At 37.7% G+C, this 24119-nt stretch overlaps 1 protein-coding gene across 4 annotated transcripts; it reads right to left on the reverse strand.

Moving 5' to 3' along the window:
• Positions 1-1938: 1938 nt before the first annotated feature.
• Positions 1939-20048, reverse strand: LOC143854769 (uncharacterized). Of its 4 annotated transcripts, none has more exons than XM_077364877.1 (13): positions 19787-20048; positions 19592-19703; positions 19417-19483; positions 19156-19226; positions 17368-17432; positions 17237-17281; positions 17022-17102; positions 16624-16671; positions 14297-14364; positions 11168-11216; positions 10504-10664; positions 7676-7756; positions 1939-2087 (listed from the first exon to the last, which is right to left on the reverse strand). In XM_077364877.1, the coding sequence occupies exons 2-12, from the start codon at positions 19701-19703 to the stop codon at positions 7687-7689; spliced, it is 837 nt and encodes a 278-aa protein (XP_077220992.1). In that variant the 5' UTR covers positions 19787-20048; the 3' UTR covers positions 1939-2087; positions 7676-7686. The 4 variants fall into 4 exon arrangements, with proteins under 4 accessions (XP_077220992.1, XP_077220991.1, XP_077220994.1 ...); XM_077364876.1 differs by lacking the exon at positions 1939-2087 and adding an exon at positions 4984-5341 and having other exon boundaries at positions 19787-20046; XM_077364879.1 differs by lacking the exons at positions 1939-2087; positions 19592-19703 and adding an exon at positions 4984-5341 and having other exon boundaries at positions 19787-20047.
• Positions 20049-24119: the final 4071 nt, after the last annotated feature.

Raw genomic sequence — 24119 nt, forward strand, 5'->3', positions numbered from 1 at the left:
AAGACCTCTTTTGTCCCTCGTTGATAATTTCTGAAAAGCATGGGTCATGTTGATAATTCCACCTAATTTTTGTCCCCCATTGGTAATTGATCCTTGATTTCATGGTTGTTGGTCAGATCATATGTGGGACCAAGTAGGCTACTAACATGGTAGGAAAAGGGGGATGATTTTTTCGCCCCCTTTAGGATAATGCGCCCCACTTGTAACGTGAATTGTGGAAGACTTCAACGCTTTTTGACATCAAACACGTTCAAGGGGGCGCATTATCCTACAGTGGGGGCGAAAAAATCATCTCCCTAGGAAAATGCGAAAAATTTAGTGGGGCCCTACTTCTGTTTCTCGTGTGGAATCACATCCATTGATATTTACCGAAGACGGTGGCTGTTATGTTCCTTCTGAAAAGACACTTAGTGGGCCCTACTTCTGGTTGTTATGTTCCTTTTTTAAAAAAGACATTTAGTGGGCCCCACTTTTGCTTCTTGTTTGTGATCATATATCCTTCCTAAAATACACATCGTGGGCCCCACTTCTGCCTCTTGTGTATGAACATGTCTCTTAATATTAACCACAGCAATAAGTCTTTTAAGTCTTAACCACATGCTGTTGAGAACACGTAATGATCATCCTAGGCCTTCATTTGAATCCTTTGGTTTAGACGTCACGTAGGAAAATAGATTCCTATTTCTTTACTTTCATTTCCCTTTCGAGGGGAAACTCAAATTGAAAATCATGGCTTAGCATTTGGAAAATTTTACAAGTGACAAGGACTCCCATGTCAATAGTAAATGGCAACCAAACAATGCTAGTAAAATGAAAGGGAAATGATATTTTCATAAAGGGCGATGATATTTTCACCCCCTGCAGTACACATTCGCCCCCTTTTTAACGTGTTTTGACATAAAAAAGCGTTAAAGTTGCCCACTGTTCAGGTTAAAAGGGGGCGAATGTGTACTGCAGAGGGAGTGAAAATATCATCTCCCTTTCACAAACCATCTCGTCTTTTAGTATTTAAAGAGATGTCAACGAGATAATTACATTTCCCAAAAAGCTCTCATGGGCCAATTAAAGAAGAAACGACAGATAGGTTTGTGCAAATATCAAAATATGGTTGCGCTGATAACATTTCCCAAAAAAAATGTCCATTTAGATGGATTTTCCCTATTTTTTGGTGCAACCAAACAGATCCCGTTCTGCCAAGAAACGTAAAGTTGTTGGTTTTTGTAATCCTTTATCTTATGCATGTGATATTTGCAACGGTCTCTCTCTCTCTTCTATAAAATTAAGCAAAGCGCATGGCGCTGAAGTGAAGAAAGCTCCCACCCAGTTGAGAAAACTTCAGAAGGGAAGGACTGGTTTCCCAACGAGAGCCTAGAAGTAAACAGCCTTCAGAAAGAAGAATGGACCCTGTACTTCGACGGTGCCGGCAATCAACAAGGGTGCGGACTAGGGGCATTGATAGTGGCACCCAACGGCTTCCACATTCCCATATCATTTAAGTCTTATGATGTTCTATAAGGTAAACGGTCTTGATTTTACATAAATGTTTCCGTGTGCGACCCAAAAATGAAAAAAGCTTCTACATTGTCATTCTCTTCATACACACACACACACAGGTGGTGCTCTTATATTTTATATTCCTGTTGGCATCCTTTTATATAAAATATTTGAGTGTATTAAGTATTAGAAATTACCATTCAAAAAAATAAATTAAGTATTAGAAATCTATCACCAGCGCCCATTTTTCGGGATAACACTTAATTTCCCTTTGTATATGTCTTTTCCATTGTTTCTAAAAAAGGAATTTTGTTAGGTTTCGAGTAATTTGGGTCAAGAGATGGATGGGTTTAACCAGAGTTTTCTTGACTATAATAGTTATTGAATTCTCTACCAATAAGGAAGCAAAAACTTACAGTTAATTCACGTCAATGCTTGTGCATGTGACAATGGTGAAGGCTTGTTTCAGAAGAGAGATCATCTGTACTCAACCAAGCTTCGATATATGATAATGATGGTCGAAGCTGAAACTAATTCTAATAGTTCAAACCTCAGTCATAAGGGCCAATATTTCACTTTCTCCTATATTATACCTGCGTACACTATTGTAAGTGTATGAACTTTGAACAACATTTTCTAAGAAATAAGAGATTATAAATTACCAACCAACGAACGATGTCAGTTCTTGCTCAGAGCACAGGATATGAGAGATTATAGATTTAAGGAGCATTAATTATGAGAGCTCCAACGTAGATCTGTAATTGATATTTGCACGCACATGTTTTGATAATGGGGAACTCATCTTGTTTTTATATTGTTTTAATTGTCGAAGGCCATTACAATCCCCCGCGAGTTCCATTTCGCGGCTCACTTTTGTACGAGAGAACATCCACCTAATATGAATTAAATGAATAAGACAAAAATCCGCTACGAGGTGGTTGTTCTCTCCTAGAAAAGTTAGCCGTGACATGGCTTCTTGCAAAATTGATTACACATGGAATTGACATCCTCTCTTAGCAATGACTCTCCAATCTATGATTTTCAAGTTTTCTTGTAAAGGTTGTTACAATTCTCAAAAGGGGAAATGATTTATGAACTTCAGTGTTTTGATAAACATGTCCTCCACTTGTTTTGTCGTGTAGTATTTAAAGGGTTTTAAGAGCTTTTCGAGAACCGCAATATCCTCTGACATTCCTTTAAATACTACAAGACAAACTAGTGAACGCATGTTTATCAAAACATTGGAGCGCTGATATCATTTCCCTTCTCAAAGTGATGATTTTCTAATTTACTTTTGAAGTTTGTTACAATTCTCAAAGTGCTATCAATAGCCATAAGAAAAGTGATTAGTAAAGTCTATAGTGCAATTATCAGAAGAAAAAAAAAGAGTGGATATCAGTTCCCTCTATCATGAATTGTGGGAATCTCATCTACAATAATTCACAAGGCTCCATAGTAATTTTTCTTACACAGATTTTTCCTTCCAAGTTGATCTTTTCAGCATTTGGCTAACTCATTTTCTATGGATTTTTTCCCAAAACCAAAAAAATGTCTAAATTTGATCCTCATTTGCAATAAGATTATTTTTTAGTGATGATAAATTTGCATCCCCTGTAGGATAATTCACATCCCCTTTTAACATGTTTTGACAACAAAAAGCGTTAAAGTCTGTCACAATTCACGTTATAAGGGGTGCGAATTATCCTACTGGGCGTGTGAATTTATCATCTCCCTTTTTTTTTTTGGTCAATCTTGTCACCTGCATTGATCAAAGGACAAAGGATAATCCTTCTCCCCTAATTGTTGGGGTCTAGCCAACAATAACAAGCAGGTCCAAGTAATTTTAACAAGGGAAATGATATCTTCACCCCCTTTTTTTTTTACTTGGGACAGCCCCCTCTAGTGTAAAAAAGTAGTCAAAAATACACTAGAGGGGACTGTCCCAAGTTAAAAAGGACAAATATATCACTTTCCTATAAAGTGTCGGGGAGATTAAGAGGTTTATTAGGGCCTCTTTTGGTCCTTATTTGCAAATAAGATTATTTTAATTTAGTCATATTTGAAAATGGGACAATAAAACTTCTTGCAAGCCAATATAACCATTATTTGCATATGAGAATATACGCAAATAATAATAAATGCATATAAGATTATATGCAAATAATTTGTATGCGTGTGTGAAACATTAAAAAAGGATTGCTAGCAGAAAAAATCCTGGATCATATCCAAAGAGGCCTTATATCATTTCTAAACTATAGACAATATTTGCAAATAATCACATTTAACTTCAAATCTCGAAATGGGATTTGCTAGGGTACATCACAAACGGCATTTTGCGGAACTGTCTTGCATGAGAGAGCAGCCACAAGGTGAGTTGGTGCAATTATCAAAACATGATAGTGTCGAAACATTAAAGGATTGCTAGCAGAAAAAATCCTGGATTTTTGGATCGGATTCCGGAGGATCTTCTCATTGATATGCCGGATTTCAAAATCCAACACATCTTTGAGGAGTTGGAGAAGTGTTCGGCATAGGTGAGCCGCTTGAAGGTGAGTTGTTGCAGGAGTTTTCTGAAAGGAGAGTGGGCTCCATAGCATTCGGAACATTGTTAGAATTTTAGGTCTTTTTGGTGACATAAGTGCAAATGCAGAAGTTTAGAGGAAGTTTTTGGATGTTGAAGGTCATAGAATAAGGTATCTTATGTTCTGTTTTTGAGACTCCTGGTCCCAACCCTTGTAAAGATGTTTGAAAGATTGAAATAAACTGTCATTTTCTCAAAAAAAAAAATGATAGTGTCAATATCAATAGCTCAAAATATTACAGTTCCCAAAAAGCCTTCAAAAGCCAATTAAAAAGAAAAGACAAGCAATTTTGTGCAATTATTAAAACATGGTGGTGCCAATATCAGTACCCAAAAAATATTGTTGGATTGTCTGAATTGGTGCTTGTTTGTAAAGAGTATGAGTCCATGTGTTTTAACTGTTGATATGCTCCAAATGCATCATAGGAACTAGACCATGTTTGGTAAACAATGAATTTTTTTACCATGGAAAATTAGTTTAATCAAGTGGTGAGAGAGGCGTGGGGAGGCCAGGAAGGAGAGGCCTGAGAGGGCATGAGTGAAGTGAGGGTAGGAAAAGGCTAAAAAACAGGGAAAAATAAATCATGGTTGAGAAGTGGTTTTATTTTTCCTTGTTTTTCAGCCTTTTCTTACCCTTTCCTCAGTCCTTCCCAGGTCTCTCCCTCTCCCGCCCCCTCACCATTGGGTACGCTAATATTCCATGGAAAGAAAATTCATAGTTGACAAACATAGCCACAGGGTTCTTTCTTCACCGACAGGTGGATAGTAGCCGAAGTTGGGGTGAAACCAATAATAGCCTACTAATAATACTTGACTGATATCACAGAACACCAAACAACTGTGACAATGGTGAAACTACCCTCAAGAAACACTACCATAACTCATTCAATAATCAGTGAAACACAACAAAACCAGAAAACATTAATCCACCTTAAAAATTGATCTCTCTATTAGGAGGGGAACAATGATCTATCAATAAGAGATACAATTAGTTAGGGAAAACAGGGATTATCATTTTTCAAATTAGAAATCCTTGAGGCCCTAATAACATCTATCAAACCTGTGCAGGAAATTGAATAAATATAATGACATAAATCTACAAGTAGTAAATCCTAGATCTTTAGAATAGTACCACTATCATGGAAATTAGGTAGGCTTAGCAAAACAGTTGCTAACAGAAAACCATACAATCGCTGATGTCACCATGAGTTCCTCATACCTGTGTAATTTGCTCTCTTTCTATCTCTATCAGACAGCTGCTGTTTTCTGTTGTTAAGAAGAGATGTTAAGAAGAGAAGATTGTATGGATGAAATAGGGTTTTTAGTGTCTTACTCTTAGCTCTAATGTCATGTTAAGAGGCAAAGAAAAAGAATAAGGATAAAATTGAGATTCATCATTCTGCCCGTGTATGCGTGTGCGCGCGCGTGTGCATTTTCACGGGCAAACAGTTTGGCTTGTCGTGATATGGGATATGGGTATGCCGCAACGTGTTGGATTGCCAAACTGGGCCAAAACAGTAATGCCAGGGGGGGCAGTTGGAGGGATGCAAGAGCGATCGGGGCTCCATGATAGAACTGAGCAATAAGGTATGCATGCTAGGATGAGCTGTGTGGACACCTTATCCCTTTGACCCCAAATGGGAAATCTTGGTGGTTTGGCTGAGGAGCCAAGTGGGGACCTGGCCTTGCGCGAGAGACACAATGGGGAACCGTGATGGATTTCTGATGCACCCTAAAGAAGCATCATGTGCAGGATGCGAGCCATCTTGAGGAATCCTCCAGCTTCCTTGGTTGAGGGTGGCAGCCATGGACAATGTCGGCATGACCATGTGCCTTGGCCCTTGAGCGATTGAGTCAGAGGACTTGGTGAAGTGGAGCGTGGCCAGTTGGCTTTATCTGCCAAGCTACAGTCTTGTGAATTGGTTCATGGCATGGCATCGTGCTTTGAACAAATGATTCAGAGGCCTTGGCTTATGACTGCAGTTTACATGCTTTGAGTTGAGGCAACTCTATTTGGTGGCTTATGAATGCGACCTTGGCTTATGACTTCGGTTTAAGTGCTTCGAGCTGAGACAACTCCATCCAAAAGCCTTTTTTTTTTAAATAATAATTTATATGCATATATTACTATTTGCATATGTTCTCATATGCAAATAATGGTTATAACTCCATCTAGAAGCCATTATTCAATCCCAGCTTAATTGAGTATCAACTCTATTTGGTGGCTTATGACTGCGGTTTACATGCTTTGAGTTGAGGCAAGGAGGGAAAGTTTCTTGTCTAAAATTATTATAATAGTTCCTTGGTGCTTGATCCATCGTGTGTTATGGGGTCCTAATGTGGTTCAATGGTTGGAGGAGCAATCAAGTGCCATTTGTATTGCTTTGACAATAAAATAATGCCCTGGTGTGTTCTGGGGTCCTAATGTGGTTCAATGGTGGGAGGAGAAATTGGAGGAGAAATTGAGTGCCCTTGTATTGCTTCGACCATGATTTTAAAACTCCCCCGTATCATTGTGGAATCCCCCGAGTCGACTCCCTTTTACCTTGGCCATGTTTCACAGTCGCGTTCTGCGTTTTACTCTTCAGAGTCAATAAAAACTCCTTTGACTTCCCGAATTATGGCTGCATCAACCGAGTACTCGACTGCGTCATGTTGAGTTGACTAGTATTTTCTTCGGCCGCGTTCCATGCCGCATCCGCATTTTTAAACATTGGCTTCGACAATGGCTAGATTTATGAAATAATGCCCCTTTTAATCCTTGTATCTTCTGTTACACAGGGGAAGTTTACCTGACCTACGGGTGAAGCGACTCCCATTCTTTCTAGATTGGATCAGTTTTTGCAGACATCTCATTGGGAGGAGCTATTCCCCAACTCCTTCCAAAATCTTCTCCCACAGTAATCTCGAAGCAGGCTCTAGTTCTTCCCAAGGGGACTTGACACTTTACCTCTTCATGTTTGAGCAATTATGTCCATCTCATAAGGATTTAAGCCTTTTGTTATACAATTCAGTAATTTAGCTACCAGGAAATCACAAATAAACACGACGTTGATTATTTAGACGGGAAGGAGGAAATCTCCCCTTTCTTTCAATATGAGAGGGTGTGAGGATCATTTTAAAACAATAACGGATAAAGATCAACTATCAAAATGAAGTTTTCGGTAACAAAGCGTAAAGGCCCCAGGTTGGAGGAGGGAACCGTGATAATAAAAAAAATTCCACATAACAACTTCTTGCAGAAGCCATTTCAAAAAAAAAAAAAACAACTTCTTGCAGAAGAAGTGCTAATTCAGAAATTTAAAAAATGATGATAATTCTTGAAATGTTCAGGCATTCTTGATTTGTTCAGGTCATTTAATGTATGGCTTTCTGGTTCTTTTAGCTGATTGCAAGTACAATATTGACTAGCAACTTAAAGGTATTATGTTCATTCAAAAATTATAGGACCACTTTTTAGTTCTGAATCTCAGTCACCAAAGTTTTTCATAGTTTACCCCCAAACATAACTTTAGAAGTTCATGATGAAAATATTCTAGTAGGTAATCATGTAAGTAGATTGTAAGCAAGATGAAACAAAGGTAAATATCAGTAGTTTACCTTGTAAACTGCTAAACATTGATTTTTCTAAGTGTGTTCATATAAGTGTAACTGGATAACAAAACGAACAGCTTCCGGAACCTGCGAAATCACTAGCAAAAAATCAATAAAGATGAAGAAATTACCCAGTTCGACTATTTTCTGAAGCACAAATTATCGCAAGCCATCTAATTTCAGCTAAAACTAATAGTTGGTGTCATGTGTACTACATGAAAATTGACAAAATTGATAAACCAAAGATAACCAATGAAGACAATTTGAATATTTTAGAGTTAATAACTCTCAAAAAAGTTCAGGGCCTGAAATGGAGCCACGTATACACATACCCATCACATGTATATACATATTTCAGACCATTGGAGAGTGAATATTTATGGTTATACTAATGCTTATGGCACAAATAGCTTGAATTTTTTCCTTTTCTGATGAAGTAAGCTTCAAGGCCATTTTCCCATCGCAACAGATAATACTGGAAAAAGTACAATATCATGTATCAAAGAAAATAGGTATGAGAAATGCACAATTTCTGGCTGACACATGCGTGAGATGTACATTCATGCATTGTCATATAATACAAATCATGTTACCTCTCGATAGAGATGGTTTGTTTCAACATTTCCCAACGAAACATATGAAATGCTGGTCACCTAGAAAAGGGTGGGTTTTGGAACGGGGAAACTGCCCTAGCAACGGGTGTTTCAAGTGGGGCGGGTACCAATACATAATACAAGAATCATGTTTTTTTTTTTTATACCTTGGGCACTGCTCCATAGCCTCCATAGCCCCCTAGGGATTCCTGGCCCTCTCCCACCTTACTCATTTAGGGTGAACGATAAAGCCCTCTCCACACTATCACTTTGAAAGGCAACAATTAAGGATTTCTTGTCAGAAATACAAAGATACACCCAACTACAACGGAATGGGATCACACATACTTATGTCTTCTTTTCTTAAATGGAAAAATAGCGTATGTCCCCTTCGTGGGTTCGTCCCTCCTTTATTTATCACTCAAGTCACAAAAGAGAAAATTACAATTTATTCCCTTTTAGGCTTTATGCAACATACAAACATAAAATAAACAGTCTCAACACACCCACTCAGCCTGGTGCATGGATATCATGGATGTCCAGCTTGCACATGCCTATGTAGAACAACTTTAGTGTCAGTTAGCTGATCTTCAAATCGAACGCAGGGAATTGTAATGTCACTGATGCACCGTCAAAAATGCCCTCCGAGATGAGAGTCTAGTACTCTCAAAGCAGATCCAATCAAATCTGAAAATACTTCCATTGTATCCTAAAAAACAATGGTAAGGGCATACGATTTTTTCAAACCAATAATTTTTGGAGGATCAAGTAGAAAAACTCCATATTTGTCCTCTTTAATTCAGAGATTTGTAAAACTTCAAAGATCCCTTCAAAAACTTCCAATAAAAATCAACATAAAATATGATAAATACCTTTAAATGATCCTCAACCTTCAGCCTTGCTTTAGATCTCAGATCTGAAGGGATAGATGTTGTACGGCTGATGAGGCCAGCCGCACGGCCTAGGGAGATCAAACGTTCATGTCTTCAATCGCAAGATCTCTTTCTTCCGAAAAAAATAAAGGAAACAAGGTGAAAGTGGGAAGAGCTCATATGCCAGCCCATACAAAACTTTCTATGATACCATCTTATTTTCGTAGGATCAAGGAATAATATTGAAGAGAGGAAGAAAGATGAGGAAGAGAGAGAAATGGATAAAGAGAGGACGGAAGAAGAAGAGAAACAAAAATGGGAGTATAATGAATGACCCCTTCATGGGTTCATCCCTCTTTTATTCATTGCTTAAGTCAACTTAAGAGGAAATTACAATTTTCCCTTTTAGGCTTAATGCAACATAAAACATAAAATAAACAGTCTTTCAAGCTTCAACCATATGTTGGCATGCTGTACTTGGGCAAATTTATGACACTACAAGGTTGATGGTTCATAATTCCTAAAATATGCTTCTTGTTGGAAACCATCAGATGCCGAAACTTTAATCAAATACAACACAGTGATTTCAAACGGAAAAATCACAAATTTTCAAAGACTGGTTATCATAATTTGTGCTTTCCAAAAGCACAGTTCTGCATCTAAAAATAAGTGCAAAAAAGTTCCTAAATACTAAGAAATCTCTAAAAATCAAGGGTCTTTCCTTCTTGCAATATGAAAAAACTGATCAGATGCTGCTGAGTGACACATGGTTTGGTCGCAAGTTTCAATTTATCAAGATCCTACGGGGCTGTTCGGAATCGGATACGTGGATTTTAGGATCCAGGTTTTAGATTGAAAGTGGTGTAAAATTCTGGATTTTAAGTAAGAAATCCAGGTTTTAGAAATCACTCCCCCATCCTGAGATTTCTAAAACCATGGGTCTATCTCCTACTCTCTCGCTCGACGGAAAGAAGGGCGAGAAATCAGGAAATGACGGCGGTCTCCTTCTCTCGTCTCCCATCCAGGATTTTGAGGAAATCCAAGATTCTAAAATCCATGTATCCAAACGGCCCCTAATTGTTTACGGTCCTCCTAAGAATTTTTTAAGTACAGGTCTCTATAGGGAAGATATTCAATGTTAAGGGTCCTATCCTAATTTCCTCAGCTGAAATGACCAAGCAGAAGAACGGACAGTTATGAAAATCGCTCCATAATCAGCTCTTATAGCCATTTTACTAGAAAGCTTAAGAGGCATTGATGTCTAAACATATTGTAGTAATTTTATAATAATCTAACAGATTTCTATGCCATGCACCAACATAATCAGGGAATTTTCATAAAATGAAAGACAAAAGAAGGTTTTACTTACCAAACCCATTGGCTCCCATGCTGTGCCATTGCAAGAAAGCTTTTATGAGGATGGCCATTTACCAAGCAATACATCTGCCCTCTCGGGTAATGGAGGGAGCATAGGATTGACAACCAGATATCCACTGGTCCACTATATTTGCGCGCAATGTTTGTACTGATCTGAAAGTTACATTGTTAAAGGCACAGTTGTAAGAACTGTAGAAATCTCAGATTGATAAAAATTCAGGTCACAAGATGAGAATTGAATACTAAGCTAAGGCCAAAGGTCAAAATTAATTAGTAGCCACCAAGGAATGGCGAGCAATTACAAGTGACAAGAAACCACGAGTTTTTCTAATGTTATCACGATTTATACCATGGGAAGAGTAAGAAAATCTCACATGTAATCCAGAGCATGTCTCTTAATTGAAACTAATGAACAACCTAGTTATTAGTTAGTCAATAGCAGATTAACAAGAATGGAATTGGCAACTATGGTATGCTACTCTTCAAGAATTGAGCAGTATGATTTAGGTCCTAGGAGACAGGACCAAAAGGGACCTTTGGGCACTAAAAGTTAAATAGGGGTATACTTGCCCTTCCAAGATCCTAACCTAAACAGTTGAAAGAGACAAAAGATAAAAACAAAACAATTGATGGTTATATGAAGGAAAAGAACGTACAAGTTCCCAAGCTTTGATATTTCTTCGAGAATTCTCACGCAAGAGCATGCTGTTCACAAACCGTCCACCAAGAAAAAAGTAGCTAATATTAATAGAGAATCAATAAATAAATAACAATTATATCTTCAAATTCACTTATACTAGGAAATCTATATTTGAAAGGCCTTGAAGAAACATGTTGAAAAAAGCAAACATGATATGTATCACCAGAAAAAATAGTCGATCGAACACAAATGTAATTCCTTCTTATTCTCAGGAGCATTTTGATAATTTAGTATTTCAATAATATTGAATGTAGATATCTTTATAAATGGAAATTTGCCCAGTCATGCTTCTTTTATGTCATCTCTTTTTAATTATTTTCATCGTTAATAAGACTTAATACATCAAAAGAGATTAAAAAGCTTGTATGACACAATAGAATTCGCAAAGGCTAAATTGGAAAGAGGAAGGTCTGAGATGACAACCAAAACACTTTGCGAAAATAAGATAAACTAGCCAATATGGGTAATAAAATTGGCCTGACAATGAATAATCTAAAACAAAAGTAAAAATAAAAAATTAGACATTCTTCTAAAGATTTCGATTCAACATATGCCAATTATGGTCCCAAGTCCATAGTACCAAAACTAATACCGAGAAACAAGGTTTCAGGTTTTGGTTCTGGTCGTGAAGGAAATGAGAAAGAGAAACCCCTTAACGTGTTGTAAACTTGTAATCTTCATGGAATCCAATGTAACTACTTCTATGCTCTCCAAAAAATTGAATGGAAGTAGATCATCTTGTGCAAACCTCACCACTGACAGATTTTTTATCATACTAGTTCCGTATTTCACCAACCTAATTTTTTCAAGAATTTTTCAGAAATTAAATGAAGATTTGATCATACCTAATCAAAACTTCTCCAAATCGCCGGAAAAGACCCATTAAATCCCATAAATCATCTTCTTACATGTTGCATACACCTTCTAAGAGTTGAGGCTTTCACCGCACAGATGTAAACAAAGGTTTGGTTTGGTTAAGAAGATGCCTGATGAGTGGAGGAAGAGTACATTAGTACCTATTTATAAGAATAAAGGGGATATCCAGAGTTGCACCACTCACCGAGGAATTAAGCTAATGAGTCACACCATGAAGCTTTTTTTTATCGGTACACCATGAAGCTTTGGGAGAGGGTAATTGAGCATAGACTAAGAAAATAGACTAAGGTGTCAGAGAATCAGTTTGGCTTCATGCCCGGACGATCGACTATGGAAGCTATCTTCTTGACTAGAAGGTTAATGGAGAGATTTAGAGAAAAGAAAAAGGAACTTCATATGGTTTTCATTGATTTGGAGAAAGCGTAAAATAGGGTTCCCAGAAGTGTTATGTGGTGGGTCCTTGAAAGGAAAAAAGTGCCTACTAAATATGTTGATATGATTAAAAATATGGACAATGGAGCAGTAACTAGTGTCAGAACCACGGATGGCACACTAGTGAGTTTCCAATTACAATAAGACTGCACCAAGGATCAGCTCTAAGCCCTTATCGTTTTACTCTAGTTATGAATGAACTTACAGAGGGTATCTAGGACGAGGTGCCATGGTGTATGTTATTTGCAGACGACATCGTATTAATTGACGAAGCCAAGGCAGGAGTTAATACTAAGTTAGAGTTATGGGGAACTACTTTGGAATCCAAAGGTTTTAGACTGAGCAGGACTACGACAGAGTATATGGAGTGCAATTTTAGTAATGTAAGGAGGGATGGCGAGGATGCAGTAAATATGATTAGACATGAGGTACCTAAGAGGGATATATTTCGCTATCTTGGTTCAATTCTGCATAAGGAAGAGATTGAAGAGGATTTTAACCATAGAATAAGAGCAGGTTGGTTGAAGTGGAAGGTTGCCTCAGGAGTTCTGTGCGACAATAAAATCCCTACCAAGTTGAAGGGAAAGTTTTATAAGACAGCTGTGAGGCCAGCCAAGTTGTACGGCTCAGAATGTTGGGCCACCAAGAAGCAGCATGAGCATAAGATGAGTGTAGCAAAGATGCAAATGCTTAGATGGATGTGTGGCCACATAAGGTTAGATAGAATTAAAAATGAAGACATTCGAAAAAAGCTAGGGGTGGCACCAATTGAGGAGAAGATGAGAGAGCACCGCTTAAGATAGTTTGTATATATCCAACGTAGGCCTTTGGATGCTCTAATGAGAAGAGGCGACTCGTGCCAAGTTGATGGAGTAAAAAGAAGTAGGGGCAGACTCAAGGTGGCAACTGGGCCGTGCCGGCCCGCGGCACGCTCGGCACGGCACGATAGCTACAGTGACATGGGCCGTGCCGGCACAACACGAAGACGTGGGCCGTGCCGGGCTGAGGGTTTAGGCACGCGGCACGGCACGAGAAGCAGCACGGCACGCTCGGCACGACAAAAATCAGTGTAAAAGGGAGTTTATGTGGCTGTTTTTTAGTGCCGTGACTAACCTCGTGTTTATTCGTGCTGGCACAGCACGGTCCGTGGGCAAATCGTGCCGTGCCTGGCCCTTGGGCCGTGTGGGCCATTAATTTTTGTGCCGTGCCCCGTTTGCCACTTTGAGGGCAGACCGAAAACAACTTGGGTAGAAACAGTGAAGAAAGACTTGATAGCTAGGAACATAACAGAGAACATGACCATGGATAGGATAGAATGGAAGAAAATGATCCACGTAGAAGAACCCAACTAAAGCCAGGATTCCTTTGCACCTTCTTCATGAAATTTTCTAAAGGATTCATTTAGCCGACCCCAACTAGTTTGGGACAAAGGCTTTGTTGAGTTGAGTTGAGTTGAGAATGTTAGAAAGCTTTCATTAAAACAAAAGGGAGGAACGAAATAGTCAGCCCCGAGCAAAGAAGAATTACATCATAAGGATGGTAATAAAGCAAGAATCAATACAAAAACACTAAAAAAATACAGATCAAGGGGGGAGGAAGTCAACAAAGTGTGCCTGACCAAATTTACCGCATTAGTTGTCACAATATTAAAGCTTATGAGTGCAAGTCAAAGATGAGCATAAACCCAGAATTTCGGTAAAAGAAGTTGATCAAATGCAATTATTCAAGAATAATTTGTTAGTTTTAATAAGCATTGACAAAAACAAAATCAACTAACCAAATTCCGTGATGCACGTCACAGTGATTCCGATGGCCCGAAACTCCACAATTATCAAAAGTAATTAACTAGAAAACAACAAACGAAATGATGGAAGATGAGATATATGATGTCAATTTATTATCTATGCAAAAGAGAAAATTGTTTCCTCAAACAAATGGCACATGGAGCTTAATATCCCTAATGATGGTTAGCATCCAAATCAGATGACCAATAAAAAATCATCTTCCTTATTGACAGCCCACAAGAAATTCAATCAGTGGACCTATAGCATTTGCTATGTTGTTGAACATTTCTATTCAATAGTATAACTAATTTAGGACAAGCAAATGACAGAATGAAAAATAGATCCACATGATATATACCTTAATGAACGCCACAATTTACTTAATCTAATATTGGTGATTAGTCATAATGTTTCATTTAGAGTCCACAAAATGAATTTAGCATTGTTGTTCCTCACCTTGATATTTCACTTGTGACCTTATTCCCATCATGTTCTATTGCCGTATGATCCCTAACTTGTGGTTGATAATTTTCACTGATGTAGTCTAAGTCTGACATGATGTCTTCAGAGCTCGTGACATCAATTGGATTGAAAAATAGAATATCCTTATTTCACAAAAAAAGAAAAAGAAAAGAGCTACAGAGTAATTTATCTGGACTAGAAGCGTTATGCATATATTGGATCGTTGATTTTGGATAAACATATAAAAAAGGTTGAATTAAAGATAAAAACCAAGCGATCTTGAATTTAAAGAGTATCAAGAGCTCGTGACATCAATTGAGTTGAAAAATAGAGTATCCTTATTTGACAAAAAACAAAACAGAAAAGACCTACAGAGTAATTTATCTGAACTAGAAGCGTGATGCATATATGGGATTGTTGATTATGGATAAACATATTAAAAAAGTTGAATTAAAGATAAAAACCAAGTGACCTTGAATTTAAAGAACAAAATCTACTATACTGTGACACTCAATCCCAAATTAGCAAGCATATCAACCCGAATGCTAGATTTCCTTGGAGCGTGATAGACCTCCAAAATGTGAGACTTCAAAGACAGATCCAGGATCTTAGCAAACACAAAGCCTGGCCCCCTTGGGAATTTATTTTTATGTGATGTCCAGGAGGCTCTTCAATTTCTCTTCTACTGTAGATGTTTGAACTTTGAACTCTTCCTATATTTGATAATCAATGTTATGTGCTACTCATTGATGATTTCCTCAATATATCTGCATATAGTACATGAAAGAACAAATCTAAAGTGGCAGCATTTTCTGTAACACAGTTCTCTGTCAGTTTTAGGGTCGCATAATAAGTCTTCAAGTTGTTTATAAACTCTCAATTGTATCTAAATCTCCATTATATCGAGGACTGTGCTTAGTTCCTAGTTTTTCTACCAATCACAGGCCAAAAGTGTGCTGGTTTGGTCAGGAAAAAAGTGACAATTGTTTGGAACTATAGAAGTGTCCAAAACAGTTACTGGTTATGCCAAGAGAGTTCCAGATCTTGGAACATTCAGAAGTAATTGCTTGGTCAAATTTAGGTGTTGAAGTAGAACAGCTGCTATAGGTGTGTGAAGTTTTAGTAAATTCGAGTAGATCACATCATTGTTTATAAACTTGGCTAAGACAGGTAGTAATAACAGAAAAACTGTCATTAAGTGAAAGAAAAGATGGTCAACAGGGCTAAGCGTACTCTTCAAAGGTGAAGAACAATTTGCAGACAACTTCGCTGAATCATTTGGAAATTGGAATGACTAATTTGAGTTTACATTTGCAGACAAGTATCGGTACGAGGTCAGCTAGATGCCAATATGTCATCAAAGATGTCACACTTAAAAGCACTAACAGCAATAGTACATCTTCAAAGAATATGTATGTGGCCATATATTCTAAAATGGACTGGAATTAACTATTTGTCTATTTGTGTTCATATTGTTTGCAAGATATCTTTGGAAAAATAAGACCCACAAAAATTATACTAAAGGCGCGATCTCAAAAAGAAATTATACCAAAGGCATGTTTGGCACCTTAGATCACCTAAATTATCAACTTTGATGTTGTTCTTTGCAAGGAAACTAGCATTATTTATTTCCACTGCAATGTGCTTGGACACGTTAAGAAGATATATTTTCAGTCAGGCATTTACACCAAATAAGTTTTCCGCACTTTTAATGTGATATACATGCTTCCTTGATTGGACAATGGATGAGACAACATTAAAACTAGAGTTGTTGGATTACCCAGAACCACAGGTTATTTATTTCCGCTAAAGTGCGCATGGACACATTAAGTAGCAATAATTTTAGTCAAGTACTTACATGGAATAAGTTTCCCACCCTTCTAATGAGATAAGCACACTTCCTTGACTGGAAAATGGATGAGACACACACACAATAATTTTAGTCAAGTACTTACATGGAATAAGTTTCCCACCCTTCTAATGAGATACGCACACTTCCTTACACACACACACACACACACACACACACACACACACACACACACACACACCAAGTCCAGAAAATGGTTCATATAGTCAAAGAATATAATAATAATAATGAAACAAGATGTATGAATATGTATTCAAATGGAGCAATAGATGAAAATGTTCCAGCACTGTTGGTCATAGAAATGTACGGAGGAACCAACAAATGGCAATCGTGTAAGCAATTAAAAAGATAAAGATCCTCCATCGGTAAATTAAAATAGATATTACCAAGTCAATATCTCGATTTATGAGTTCCTCTCCAATAAACTTTTGCAATAAATCATGGCTCCATGTTTTGTCAAATCCATCCTAGTAGTGACAATAAGCCAATTGTGAATCTGTGATCAATAGTTATGACACATAATAGTTTCGAGAATACTTTGGATGATTGAGACTCAAGAAAAGTCTAACCCATCATTAAAGCTTGTCAAACACAGGCTCACCTGTAAAGCTGGATGGTCTAAGACTTTAACTTGTTGGAGTGGAACCTGTAGATAAATTCCATAACTAGTGAGAACTGGCAACTGGTGTAAAGAAAAAAAAATTCTTGTGCCAAAAGAAACCGTAACACTACCTTGAGGATAGCACATGCTTGATAGAACTCCTCCTTCCGAATGTTTCCCTTGCCTTCTACATCACCTACAAAGGGGAAATGCACTTACGAAGTCAGCAATCCGAAAATGAGATTATTAGAGAGATTCCTAACAAGAAAACATGCTGAACTAGCATGAAGCAAATTGTGTATGGAATCAAAGCTATAAGAAAGCAGCTCTGGATTATTAAGTTGATTTCTCAGCACTATCCAATCTTGGATGATCAAAACTCAAAAACAATTAATAGTTAACACCTGCAGCGTGCCAAGTTACCTCTATGGATTCATGAAGAACATAGATGTCAACATAATCACTAGTTCTTAGAGTAACATTTAACGACTAGGATTTCTAAAATGCCACTTGGCCCCCTAAATATCCATATTTACCTTATATGCTAGAGTGGAAAAATTGATTGATTTGTTTTAACAAGTGAAATTTTATCAAGAGGAAAAGGCCAGGCTAGCCGGCACTAACATAGGCAAGAAACAGGAGGGAAAAAAAAGAAAACAAAAAATACAAAATATTACAAACTAGGCATCTGGTGCCATATCATCAATCTCAGACAAGATACACCGTTGAAAAGATAACAAATTTTATTGACTATCAAAATGTTACATTTCCTCATCAGCGAGCAATAATTGCCCAAAATACAATTCAGCTCATGTAACCCCTGATTTAGCTAATTTGACAGCCATCTAATTCGCACTTCTAGGGATATCTTTGTACCCCTCCACTTAGTCTCTACATGATTCTACAACCTCATTAAAATACTGGCCAAGCCTCCACAGGCCATTTATCTCCTCTCGTCCATGCTATGACGTTGGATGGGTTCCCTTCTATCATCAATCCTCCCCTTAACTCAGTCCTAAATAATCTTAATCCTCTTATCTTGGATGAATTTTCTTCTATCGTCAATCTTCGTATAATTCAGTCCAAAATAATCTTAACCTTGCGGTAGTGCTCTTACCGTCACCTCTATTGAGACCACTCATCCTATTGGACCCGAATAGGATAGTAAGACTTCACTATTGCCATCCCTAAAAAAATCCCAATTCCAGTAAAATCGGGGTTGCCAAAAGGGCAACCATCAAAATTCTGATTAATGAGGTTTGGGGGTGGAGGCACCCATCTAGGATCAGTAGATTAACCTGAAGAGCTGACCAGACGATGTCATTGAGATATAGTTGTTACTTTAGAACTCTAGGAGGACACCTAGACGAATTCTAGAAATGCAAGTCAAATTTTTTTCATTAAAATTAGGCAGTGATTCTTGTCTTTCCTTTTTTTTTTTATGGAAGATGACAGTAATATTAGTCTAAGAGGTGAAGTTAAAATGTTAGAAAACCAAAGTCACCTCACAAGTGAATGCGATATCTCATTTATACTCTGGAGGCATGTAGTTGCTTTATGCAATAAGGTATTCATTTGAACAATTCCATTAACAAGTCTAATTATATAAGTTGATGAGGAATTGATTGACAAAAATAGGTTCCCATGAGTTAGCAACTCCAGTATTATTAGCACTTCAACAAATGGAGCAAAAAACTCTCACCTAAACTCTACCATATGTTAGACTACAGCAATCAATGGATCTCTACAAAAACAGAACTTTTAGTCAACAGTATTTCACTAATGGAGAAAACACTCTTACCTAAACTCTACCATATGTTAGACTATAACAATCAATGAATCTATACAGAATGAACATTTAGCCAACTAAACATGAGAAAATGCTTTGAATTGAATCATGAATCTATGACATGACGTACCTGTTGACATGCATAAAATGTGAAGATTATACCCTCGCGAAGTCAAGTAAAGAATAGTTGGAGAAAAAAACCTGCATAAATGCCATCTCTAGTGTTCATATGACTTCAAACCACATATCACAACAGAAATTGAACATTTATAGAAGAAAACAAATGCAAGATTAAAACCCAATGCCATAAATCATTGAAATGAAACTTAAATTGACGAAATTTCCGCGACGGACACAATTAAACTTAACAAATAAACTTAAATAAACTTACATAGACTCATCATCAGGGTGAGCAATAACCAATAAGATGTTTTTCTTCCCAATCATTTCACCTGGTTCTAAAATAATACAACATCAAACTTAATCAATTAATCAATGATATACAATGCATGGAAACTAGTAAGACTTAATCAGTTCAAAAAATAAACTAGTGGAACTTAACTCACCTGTAAATAAGAATGAAACCATGGATGGTTTGCATGATGAGACACATAGAACAACAAATAGAGAAAAAACCCACAATGAAATTATCAAAACTGCAATCAAGAACAAATCCATCTGTTCTTCACCAACAAAATATCAGTAAAAATTAGGGATTTGATCAAAATAAATAAATAAACCTAGAAGTTGCAGAAAATTACTGGATCTGATCTTTTTAGGGTTTTGATCTGGTGCAGAAGCGCTTCAAATGTGTGAATGCTTGAGAAGTCAATCAAAGATCTGTCTAAGAAACCCTAGCAAAATGGGCCAGTTTCCTTTTCCTTTCCCAGGAAAGTGGTGCAACTGAACGGAGTCTGCTGGGATGGAAAATTCGAAAGCCAAATAACGTCATTGGAGTGTGCTGAATGTTTGGCACCAGTGGAAAAATATGTAGTGATGTATTCACCCCTGCTTTTTGCTTAGGGCAGCCCCCTCTACTGTATTTATGACCGTGGTTTTAAATTTTAGTTTCGGGGTAATTTTGGTCCTCACCAAAACCGAAATTTTAGCCGAAATCCTGAAATTTTCGCCAAAATTCGGTAGAAGCGCTCGAAATGTCATTTTCCTTGAAATAGGTTTTGGGCTGTTTGGATGACATCCTGTATTTCTCTCGACGGTTTAATCAATGCCTGTAAAATAGGCTTGCCTTTGTTTGTTATTCTAAATTAATATTATTTGAAAATGGGACATTAAGGCCACTTTATACCCCATTGCATAAGATTGATATAAACATATTTTTTATATAGGGGTGCAACTGGGTCGATTTTTGGGAAGTCGGGTTGAGCTTTTACCTTAAAATCGGGTCGGGTTGATTCCTATTCATTTTTTTAAGCAAACGCTCAACACACCGGACCCAACTTGCTCCCCTATGGCCTTTGACGAACAATGCCTTGACCACTGAGCTATGCTTAATCCCTGTGTAAAATTATATGTAAATAAGATTAGCAGATAAGACCATGTGCAAATATTTTTTAGAGGTATCGAAAGAGACCCCAAGGCTTGTCAAACAACACTGGAGGCACAAAGAAGTTCTTTGTTAGGGCTTGTTAGTTCAGAGTGTGATGTGGGTACCAATGAAGGTTATGAAGATGGTCGGTTCAGAAATTTTGGCATAACATTTTCAGGATTGATGTTGGGAAATGATATATTCGCCCCTTTTCTTTGCATGGGACGGCCAGCTCACGTGAAGTACATACGTCCTTCGGCAGTCATGGATAACATCATAACACTGGAGTTGGTTGTCCCAAGAAAAAGAACGGGGGTGGATATATCACTTCCCTTGATGTTGTGGCACGAGATGCATATCTTAGCTTGTAGATCGTAAAAATGGTCTGTCCGAAAATCTTGGCTGCAGAGATTATTTAAAACCTTATAAATGTAAAGACTTGAGGGCTAGGAACATAATAAAGAAATGACCTTGGATAGGATTTGATAGAAGAGAATGGAAGAAAATGATCCATGTATATGAACCCAACTAGTGTCAGGATTAGATTTAGTCAATTTGAGCCAGGTAGATCCTTTCACCATGAAAATTTTCTAAATGATTCATTAGCCGACCCCAACTAGTTTGGGACAAAGGCTTAGTTGAGTTGAGTTTATAAATGTAAATATGGTTTTCACTCTTAAATAACTATTTATGCCTTATATTCTTTTAACTATTAAATAACTTATAATTGAAAAAAATCTTTCATATGTATATTTAGGGCGATGATAAATTCGCACCCCCGTAGGATAATTTGCACCCCTTTTATGTGAAAAAGCGTTAAAGTCTGCCACATTGATTCACGTTAAAAGGGTGCGGGTTATCCTATAGGGGATGCAAATTTATCATCACCCTGTATTTAACATCATTTAAACAAAATTTCACTATAACTAGTAATTACCTTATGTAGTGGTAAGTGTCTTACTTTTTTAAGCAATGTCTCTATTTTTGCCTCTGAATAATTCAGTTTATTTTTTACATGTATAATGTTGATTTGTTCACCCTGTGCCATTTTTGTAGAAATATAACACTATATAGTTATGGGATTTGCTAGGACCATCGCAGAAGGTATTTAGCAGATGGTCTGTTGCATGAGAGAACGGCCACATATGCTCACTTTTCAACAAATTTTGTCTTTATCCATGACGTGGCTGCTCTCTCATGCAACAGACGATCTGAGAAATGCCTTCAGCAGTGGTCCCTAGCAAAATCCCTATTGTTGTATATATCATTATTTTTTTATATTGATAAGAAATGGGTCTTAATTTTTTTTTTAATGGCAAGAGAATTTTATTACAAAAAAGAAAAGAAAATAGACAAGGATCCTGATGATGATTAGAGAAAATGGAACACAAAAGAGATCAAGACCCTTAGGAGGGTAGGAAGTAAAATGTCTTTAAATTTTCTCTACCAACACTTTCGAGCCAATATGTCTGCTTCACTATTAGCCGTCCTCTTCACATACTACAATCACACATGGAAGCAGGGCTGCAAATGAGCCGAGCTTTGGGGTGTTCGGGCTCGGCTCGTTTGGTTTTTATGAAGGCTCGTGTTCGACTCGGCTCGTTTAGTTTTTGAAAAAGCTCGGCTCGGCTCGTGAAATGTCAGAAAAAAGCTCGGTTCGGCTTAAGCTCGGCTCGTCTCAAGAATGTTAAAAACATATAATTGTGAGATTTGAACCCAAGACCCTTCAAATCCAACGCCTTAACAACTTGGCCAAACTTTCATTTATGATAAACGACCCATATTCTTTTATTTTATATATAAAAAACAAACATAATCCAAGCTTTAAAGCTCGGCTCGGCTCATTTATGAACCGAGCCTAAAAAGCTCGCGGGCTTTTCTGAGCCGAACTATACAAAGCTCAAGTTCGGCTCGTTTATTTAGCGAGCCTAATTTTTGGGCTCGGGTTCGGCTCGTTTAGTAAATGAACGAGCCCGAGCCGAGCTTTTAACGAGCCGAATCCAAACATGTTTGTGAGCCGGCTCAGTTCATTTGCAGCCTTACATGGAAGTCAAGTCTGCCAGATCATCTCAACTGTATCAAATCTCCAAGGGTGGGGATGGCTACCATCCATCTTCTGGATGACGTTGAGCGAGTCTCCCTCAACAATCACCCTGGTTAAATCTCCGTCCTCGATAATTCTAATACCTCGCAAGACAAATCTCATTTCCGCCTCATAGAACACAAAAGAGATTAAGACTCTCAACGAGGTAGGAAATCAAAAGTCTTCAAATCTTCTGCATCAACACCCAACAATCAGTCTGCTCCACTTTCAGCCAACCTCTTCACATACTAAAATCACACATGGAAGTAAGCCACTCTCTTGGATCTTCTCAATCGCATCAGCAAATCTCCAAGGGTGGGGAGATCTACCATCCATCTTCCAAATGATGTTGAGCGAGCCTCCCTCAACAATCAACTTGCTTAAATCTCTATCCTCTATAATTCTAATACCTTGCAAGACAAATCTCAATTCCTCCTCACTGGAATCAGTAATCCCAATGGGCCTAGAGAATGCCCACATGATCATCCCTTGATCTTCTCTAAACTTTTTTCAGAAAATTCTTGCTATCCAAATGGAGCACATTTGGGCATGTTGTGGCAACCATGGGAAAAAATATTCCACGGAATTTTAGTGTGGCCAATTGTGAAAGATGGGTGGAAGGGAGAGGGAAGCATAAAAAACTCCTGAAAATCCGGGCAATATTGGGCCAACGAATATTCCATGGAATGATTTTTCATGGTTGCCAACCATGGCCTATATTTAAACCTTATAAATTCTGCACCATACGTTTAGAATCTTGAGACTGACCCCAAAAAAAAAAAAAGTTATTTAAAAGCATTGTTACAAAATATTTCCAGAAAAACGACAAGCAAAATCTATCTGAAGGCAGAATGAGTGGGGAACCTCCCATTATTGATGAAGAAAAGCTTCTGTGGTTGGATAAAAGATCATTTTTCCATCCTACGCAGTTGGATGGTTTTCTATCCAACGCCCCATCTCCATCGTCCATCTGTTGGATAATAGCACAATCTTGACCACTCATATAGGAAGCCCAACCATGGGGATGACTTTTTGACCGTTGGATTGGAGGACTTGAGCGTGCTCTTTTTCTTCTTATCATTTTTCTAATGGGGCAGTGGTAAATTCCCCCCCTTCTATTACAATATTCAACCCCTATTTTTCAAAACAGACTGTACAACCCACACCATAGGATGATCTAAACCGTCCATCTGATGGGCCGCAATGTAAATAGGTTGTGCCTCGAAATCATTTCCATAGGATGATCCTAGCCGTCCAATTCTATAGAGGTTTGATTTATATGGAGTTTCTCTATAAATCGGAGGGCTAGGATAATCCTATGGAAATGATTTTTGGGGCACAACCTATATAATGGACGGTTTGGATCATACTATGGTTGTACAGTCCATTTTTAATTTATCATTTTTGTGGGCCACCGATCGGACGGTTAGGATAATGTGCAATCTTCAGCTTCTAACATCTTCAT

The sequence above is a fragment of the Tasmannia lanceolata genome, unplaced genomic scaffold (genome assembly GCF_043159265.1).
Source record: "Tasmannia lanceolata isolate RefF3 unplaced genomic scaffold, GAP_Taslan_0.1 ptg000020l, whole genome shotgun sequence".
NCBI lineage: Eukaryota > Viridiplantae > Streptophyta > Magnoliopsida > Canellales > Winteraceae > Tasmannia > Tasmannia lanceolata.